This window comes from Xiphophorus hellerii, chromosome 21, assembly GCF_003331165.1.
Source record: "Xiphophorus hellerii strain 12219 chromosome 21, Xiphophorus_hellerii-4.1, whole genome shotgun sequence".
Classification (NCBI taxonomy): domain Eukaryota; kingdom Metazoa; phylum Chordata; class Actinopteri; order Cyprinodontiformes; family Poeciliidae; genus Xiphophorus; species Xiphophorus hellerii.
In genome coordinates this window covers 19931012-19939425 of record NC_045692.1, presented here as the reverse complement: position 1 = coordinate 19939425, position 8414 = coordinate 19931012, and the positions used below count along the sequence as shown (strand labels likewise).

Below are 8414 nucleotides of genomic sequence, written 5' to 3'. Positions count from 1 at the left end.
ATCACAACAGGGGATTGATCACCGTCCTGCTAAGAATTTATCCAGTCTTTTAGAGTCCACCCTATGTGTTTTTAAGACTGGAACGAAATTGACTAAATTGCTCAAAATGGGAAAAGGGAATAGCAAATTAACACCGAAAGATAAACTCCAGTGTAAGGACTGGAAGTTTATGGAAAGACAAAACCCTAACTCAGTAAAGAATTTAAATAAATTGATAGAAAAATATAACTTTCACGGCCAATTAAACACTCAAAAAAAAAAACTGACTGAGTTATAGGATGAAGTACGACAGAAAACAAAAATCAAATCAATAAAAGATGAGTAGTGAAGGAATGGGTGAGTTAGAAAAGTGGATGGAGGAGCTAAAAAGAGAGAAGAAGGCAATCAGAAAAGTTAGGATAAAACAGGAGAGCAAGAAGAGTGAAGCAGATCAGGCAGCAGAGCAGCGAGGAGCTCAGGTAGGAGTTATAAGAAAAAAGCAATGTCAAATTTATTTATATAGCACTTTAAAAACAGGCATAAAACTGCACCAAAGTGCTGCACAAGAATGACAATAACACAAATGAATAAAAACAGAGTATCAAAACACTAGTTCAATTAAATGCCAAGGAATAAAAATGAGTTTTAAGAAGCGATTTAAAATGATCCAGGCTGTGGGTAGATCTAATTTGGAAAAGTAGATTGTTCCATAGAAGAGGAGCAACAACAGAAAAAGCCTGATCTCCTTTCCTCTTAAGCAACCAAATACAGAAAGAAAATAAAAAGAAGATTTTGAAGATATAGAGTATAGATAAATAAATAAATGATTTAGTAGATAGATAAACAAAATGAATTATCTAAAAGCTGGAAAGAAAAGTAGGTATAGTTAAAGAAGGCAAGGTGTAAGTGAGTTAAAGAGAATGAAAGGATGATTTGAAAATTAGAAAATTAGAATGATAATTGTGTTTAAGGTTCATAGCAGTTTGAAAGAACTGAGAACTAAAATATTAGATAAGAATGTGAATTATTCCTTCTGGGCTGAGAAGGTTGTAGAAAAATAGAATAAATTACAAATAAGTTACAGTGGGAGCATTTTATTGCAATGAGAATAAAGATAAAACAGAGAAGATCGTTAGAGAAACAGGCCCTAACTGGAAGAGGAATTGCCCAGATAACAACAAACTACAGCATGAAGCTGATTCTAGATATTTTCACAAACCGTCTTTTTAATAATGACCAAACTTTGGTTAAAATAGAGAAATATTATTAAATCTACAGGATTTATTGATTACTGATTCAGTGAAACTACATGAAACTCTCTTGGTAAATAGAAATTGATCAAACAAACGAAGTTTTGGTAAATTTATAAGATTTGTGGTAAGAGGAAACTTTAGCTTAATTTAAAACATTTAGCTGAGGAACTTTGGGGGTCGATTTCGGCAGCAGAGGGAAACCTACCATTGTTTCCTCAAGCAATGCTTTGCAAGTGTCACAGTTAAGACTCTTAAGTCTTGCATATTAAATGTGCAGCTCTTCACATAAAGCATTTAAAATAAGTTATGCTTTATGATATTTTCTTTGCAGACAAAGACAATAGAATAGTAGTTAATTGAGAACTTTACATGCTCTTCATGCAGATCAGAGCATGTTTGTTTACTTAGGGAATATTAGAGCAGTTTACCATATATTTATCTGTTTTCTCAACTAACTAAGTGGGAAGGGAAGGAAAAGTGGAAAAGACAGAATTATTAAAGTAGAAGTTTAAAGTATACCGTTGTCTTTCCCATTCACCAAGATTCCTTAAAGACTATGAAATGACCTTTTATTCATTCTGAGAGACAATATAGACACCCTTATGTCAAAATTTAATTGATAGAGTGATTTATGACTTTAATAATTAATTGCTTTTAATTTCCGGAGACCGGATGCCTCCCTCTTTCCCCCTCCTTATAAAAATAATCATTCTTTTGACATCTGTTAATCCCATCTTTGTGACAATTGAATGGCCATTCAGGTTTTGTATAGTTTTTTGTTTCTTTAGGTGTTTGTTGCACAAATTCAAATATATGCTGCATATCAAACACAAATTCAATCAATGAATCTGTGTTTATTTCTTAAATACCTTTTTTTATTCAGACTTATTTGCATCTTCTATCTCTGGAAATTAAAGGCAATTAATTATTAAGGTCATAAATCACTCCATCGATTAAGTTTTGACATAAGGGTGTCTATATAGTCTCTATTGTTCACTTATTTATGTTACTGAAGCCTGATTCTAATGCTGTGAAGCATTATATTTAGTATCTTGGTTAAGGTGTAGATTAAGTTTAGACTGAGGTTAGGAGTAGTTTTGTGTTCTGGTAATGTCAAGGTCTAATGGTGCGTTCACACCAAACACGTTACGCGCGTCAGAAACGTGTCCAACGCTTCAAGTTCAACGCGTGTCCACTTTCCTGCGTTCACACCAAACGCGTTTTGAGCGTCAGGCGCGTCTGGTTTACAGTCAAAGTCTATGTGGAGGCTCGTCGAAGGCCGTTGCGCGTTTTGAATCGTTTGACGCGTCAAGAGCGTCCAACGGAAAACAACGGCTAGAGCTGACGTGTCCTCGACGCGCCTCCAGTCTTTCAATGTACACCAGACGCACCAAATGCTAGTTTTCAAGCATTTCGCGTCAAGCGTCTGCATTCAAAGTGCACAAGCGTCGAACTTGAAGCATCGGAGGCGTTTTTGATGCACGTTTTGCTCAACACCTATCATTTTGCACATCTGGTTTACATTCTCAGTCTATAGAGGTGTGTCAGACGCGTCAGCTCTAGCCGCTGTTTTCCGTTGGACCCTCCAATAATAGTGTGTTTGGTGTGAACGCACCATAATGGTGCATTTACCACGAGGCAATAAACTACTTTAAATAGTCAAGATTAATCAATCTGGTTCCATCCATCCATCCATCCATCCATCCATCCATCCATCCATCCATCCATCCATCCATCCATCCATCCATCCATCCATCCATCCATCCATCCATCCATCCATCCCTCCCTCCCTCCAGTATTATTATTATTATTATTATTATTATTATATGTCCTGTAGTGTTAAATAAAAGGCTGCTATATGTGTTTAAGTAAGGAGCAGTTGGTAAATGCATCCATTTCGGAATAAAAGTGATATATTGTAGAATAAAGGTCATACGTGTCAGTAAAAGTGAAATGGGTTCATTTTCTAGAGGCTTGTGTCATGGCTCGTGACTTTTGAAATGTCACTAGATGTTTTTTTTTTTTTATTGACTATGATAAAGACGGTGATAAGGAGGTCTGGTTCTGTTCTGGGGACGGATGTGGGATCTAGAAATTCTTTATAAACTGAAGAACATTCCGGACGACCCACAGGATCAACTTCATGAAACTCCTATGAAACAGCATATCTTCAGTCAAGAGACTTCATCACAGCCGCTGTTATACAGACTGCTACAGGAGATCCTTCCTGCCCAGAGTCATCTGCATCTACAAAAACTCTTTGAAGATACTTGGATAATATGAATTAAATCAGAAATTGATTTCCCTTTGGGGTTTGGAGTATTTCTGACTTGAATTGTTTTTGTTGTTCTATTTGTGAGATTTGTTCTTTATCCTTTCACAGCCACCAGAGGTCCTCGTTTCGCTTGTTTTTGGGTCTAGCTCAGGTCATTGCCAGAATTTCTAAGTGAACATTTTATTTTAAAAAATTTATTATTTTGACAACTTTTTCAATTTTTTAATGTCTCTTCTCTACCGGAAAACAAGCCATTTGAAGGTGAAATAAAATAAAAAACATCAACAAACTGGTTACATGAGTGTGAATACTTTCATGTTAATAATTTGCAAGTACATCTTTTTATTACTGTCTCATCTTTCAGTCTTTCTAAGAAGTCCATCAGCCTGTTGTGTCTTCTTGACTTCACAGTATTTGAACATTTTGTTTGAAATGAAAACTCCTTACGTGTTAAATATCTGGGGATTCTGACTCAGCTGTCCCAAAACTTTAATTTTCCTCATCATAAACTGTGCTCTCATAAAGTCAGTATTTTTTATTTGGATATGTTTTTGGACTCTCAGTGATGCAGAAAAATTAAATCTATTTTCATCTTTGACCTTGCATCTAAACACCTGAATGGTTTGTGTCAAACCTTTTTAAAAAGGTAACCCACTGCATGGTGCTACCGCCACCATGTTTCAGTGCTGGTGTGGTGTTCATTTGGTGACGCCCACTGCAATAGTTATATGTTTTGTCAATGATACTTTTTGAAATTAGGGCCAAAAAGTTCAAGTTGAGTTCCTTCCATGCTAAACACATTTCTCTCCCAACAGTTTGGGTGAAATCTGACTGGTTTCTTGAGCTGATCATAACTCCATGATCAAGTTCCAACCAACCAAAAACGCCTTTCTGACAAGGTTTCGGTAGATTTTCGCTGTACCTGAAAGACGTTTCTCGTTTTCAATCATACCTTATTACTCCAGACATGAGATTGGTTTCACATGCAGAACCCAGTCAGAACTTGGCAAAATTCCCTGAAACCTCTCTGGTGTTGCTGTCGTTGGGTAATTGCCGCCTCCCCAATCGGTTTTTGTCTTTTATTTGCTGCAGTTACAAGGAAACATTTTTGTAGTGTCTCTTTTGCCTCATATTTTCTCCAGTCATCTAACAGAAGAGGACTGAAAACTGAAACCTACAGAAAAGGGGTTTTTAAAAGAGCAGACTCATGCAGACAGGTTACTGCACATTAAGGTCAACAAACAAGAAGATATGGTCTTAAATTCTTTTCCCATGACTGAATGTCAGAACAAAAGACCCTTCAGTTTGGAATCAAACGCTACGTTCACTCTTCCTGCAGCTTGTTAAACTTCAACCTGCAGTGGATGTGTGTACCTCCCACATTCTTTTAATAGCAATTATATTAGCAGGATTTTATAAAATAATAGTTATTTAAACTCCTTTGCTCACATTTAGTTATAAAAATACTAATTTGACAAAGGTGTATACGTCCATCCCTTTGCTTCACACCACTGATAGCACAGGGTTAATATAAGCAACCTTTGACCTCCGGAAATGTGCCTGTGATTGTGCTCCAGGTGTTTTTTAAGTTGCCGCTCTACAGAATAATTTCATTCCACTTAAAAGACGTTAGTGAGAGTGCAGCTTCTGCAATGGGGCTCAAAACAAACCTGGCCGTAGCCGCTGGTCTCTTTCTTTTGGCTGTTGTAGTCGTGGTTCCACCAGCAACTCTCCTTTCTCCTCGAACGTCCCAGTTCAGGGCAACATTCAGGCAGAAATGTCAGGCTTTCCCAGAAACCAGCCAAAGGTAAAACCTCTCTTCAGTTTTTTTAAAAATGCTTGCAAAGTAAAGTTGCAGTGTTGTTTGGTTCTGCTTTGGTTTTCAGATGTGAACAGTTATTAAGTACGTTTGAGGAAGCCTATGTCGGAAAAGATCCATGTAACTTTCCAGATGAAGCTTACCATCCGCTCTTTGTGGAGAACCCCTTCACACATTCATGTGACAAGGTAATTGGTTCTGGTTATAAAGCTGTCAGTGTACAACATCCAGGCATAATTTACAAGTTTTGACTTTCTTATCTCCTTCTTGCTTCAGACAATGTTCTGGAGCGACACAAAAGATCTGGTGCATCAGTTCTGTAAGGGAAGGAATCATTTCGTCTCCCTGGAGAACTCGCTGTTAGGGAACATTATGGATGGCCTGACATGGTGTGGAAAGAAGAGCAGCAAAGGCGAGAACGTGTACCGCAGTCCACGATATGCTTCAACTGCTGCATGAGAGCTCACAGATAACATTGTGTTCTGGTTTGGTCGTAGACACATTCTTCTATTTGTGCGAAAAGTGTGATATCAACACCGTGTCTTCATTCTGGGTCAGAGCCTCTGCAGAGGTGAGTACTCCCAAAACATGACTGACCAAAAATGTAGAAATGCTTCCCAGTTTGATTAATCCTTCTTAGAGTTTAACAGTTTCTGAATTATTTATATTTATATATAACCTCAACCCAATGATAAGTGTGTTTTCTGGAGGTTTCTTAAACACTGTGGATTTCTGATACAGGTATTTATTTCAGCAAAATAAACATGACATTTGAAGATAGAATATTAAATCAGACTGATAAATAAACACTTATAACAACTACATCTACACTCTTAAAAACAGATGCATTTTTAATCTGACAATCTTCCTCATCATAACGCCTTTTTCTAATTTATTGATTTTTTTTTTATTCACTGTTTGTACAGTTTGCAGACTATGCATGTGGAAATGCCAGTGTTCTGCTAAACGGAGCGATAAGCAAACCATTTGATCCCACCAGGTAAGCGCTGTGTGCAGTGACACAATGTCAGAGAAATTAAATGAATAAAATGCTTATCAGGTATAGAGGAGCTTTTTATCTGGTTACCAGATGTACCCTATAAACAATTTGCAGCAAATATTTTCTTTTTCATAGGAGAGTGGCTTTAAAGTTCATAAAAGTGCCAAACATCAGGAACGTCTACAGTGTTGCGCCACTTGTAGCGCCTGGAAGTGATTTGTTAGCGTGAACAATTTTTAAATTCTTTTACCAAAATTGCAATTCAAGCAAGGCCTGCAATTGTAGATAGTTTGAAGTAAAAACACACAGAAGGAGTAATTTCCATTTCTAGGTCTGTTCAGATTGTGCAGTCCATTAAACCACATCCCAGCTCTTCTGAGTTTGATTGGTTTAGTGTTTGAGAAGGTCGCTGTTTCCCGTTTGACCTCTAGATGTCATTAATTAAAAATCTGTTAACGTACATACTGTACATGCCCATTTAATTATGATTTAAAGTATTTATTGAACACATCTTTATAGAGCAAGCGTTTTACAGTATTTCCTGTTTTTTTTATTTTTTGTTCTGCCAGTTACTTTGGAGCTGTTGAAGTTAGGAAACTCGCCTTTCCCAGAGTGCAGAGCCTGACTGTTATTCTTGTTATCAAGAATAATAAGTAAGTTTTTTTTCCATATCTAGTTGTCTGCTGTACTTTATTTGTTAATTTGCTCTGTACTTTGTACGTGCTAGTTTTACTCTGAGTTTGTGTGTGATAGTTACTGTATATACCTCTATATGTATTTTACGCTCATAAAATGAATTTGTAAATTCAATGTACAATTGTAATATGAAATGACAAATTATTTTATAACTAGTTTGAATGTGTAATAGTGACAGGTTTGTTCTGATAAGTCAAATACCAAGTGTGACTTTTTCGTTTGTGCTTTTCTTGTTTTCAGTGCAGATTGTAGCCACGAGTCTCTGCAGGTTTTACGAAACGTTCTGGATCCAAATGTTACTCTCCACTGCCGTTCGGTTACTGAGTAAGTTCAACCTAAACATATTGTACTGCAATACTTTTAATCAACACGTGCCTTCGTAGATTAATGTAACTATGTTGTATTTTGTCTTTTATCATAGATCCAAGCTACTGGAGTGTATAGAAGCAGGTACAACCACTGATGCCTGTTGGACTTAAAACTACAAGCTGCAAAGAGATATCTTAACAACTTAATTATATGCAACATATTTTATTACCATTCATAATTTGTATTTTATAGGTAGTATTTTGTGTTATAAAAGTGTCACTTATTCAAATTAAACCAGAATATTCAATGTACCTTATTGGGATTTTAGGGTATAAACTAAATTATTCCTCATTATGAGGTAGAGAGGAACCAATGCAAGGTTACAAAGATTTTTTAGGCAATTACTTTAAAATCAGCCCCTTTACTCTGATAACTATAAATGAAATCCAGCACAACCAATTACCTTTAGATTAATAGCAGAGTCCATTTATGTGTGCTTTAATCTCAATATAAATCCAGCTGTGGAAGCTGGATGCAGCTAAATGCAGGATAATCCCGGCAGAAAACCTTAGAAGCTGGCAAAAGAACTGAAACTGGAGACGAGAGTCGGCTTCCAGCAGAACAAACATATAATGGGATACATATTATTTATGAGTCAGAATAAACAGTTAATTAAAAAAGAAGTAATAAATAGATTTTATTGTCACGGTAGTACCACAAAAGAAAATCTGAATACAACTTTAAGTCCATCGCCCAGCCCTAAAATACAGTTAATGGAGGTTCTACAAAAACATAAATATAGAAAACCAGTTTTTTTATATCTACATGTATTTTCTGCACAGTTTGTGGTGGTAACAGGAAAATGGTTCATTCATAGTTTTTAAAAGGGACTAAAATGTAATCAAATGAAAATATCTCTATAAAAAACCTATTATTTTTATGAAGTATTTCTATTCTTTAATTATGGAGTAGAAATTTAATCACAGTTTCTTGCCAAGCTTTCTAAGTTGCACTGGTGTAAATGAATAAGCCAGACCTGATAAGTTACCTATTGTAGCAAGATATTGATTATTAATAAACCAC

At 36.1% G+C, this 8414-nt stretch overlaps 1 protein-coding gene across 1 annotated transcript; it reads left to right on the top strand.

Annotated features, from left to right (window-relative positions):
- Positions 1 to 5039: 5039 nt before the first annotated feature.
- On the top strand, positions 5040 to 8414 carry LOC116711986 (ADP-ribosyl cyclase/cyclic ADP-ribose hydrolase 1-like). The gene is made up of 8 exons (XM_032551645.1): positions 5040 to 5314; positions 5394 to 5514; positions 5603 to 5738; positions 5824 to 5897; positions 6253 to 6326; positions 6896 to 6979; positions 7263 to 7346; positions 7444 to 8414. The coding sequence occupies exons 1-8, from the start codon at positions 5160 to 5162 to the stop codon at positions 7499 to 7501; spliced, it is 786 nt and encodes a 261-aa protein (XP_032407536.1). The 5' UTR covers positions 5040 to 5159; the 3' UTR covers positions 7502 to 8414.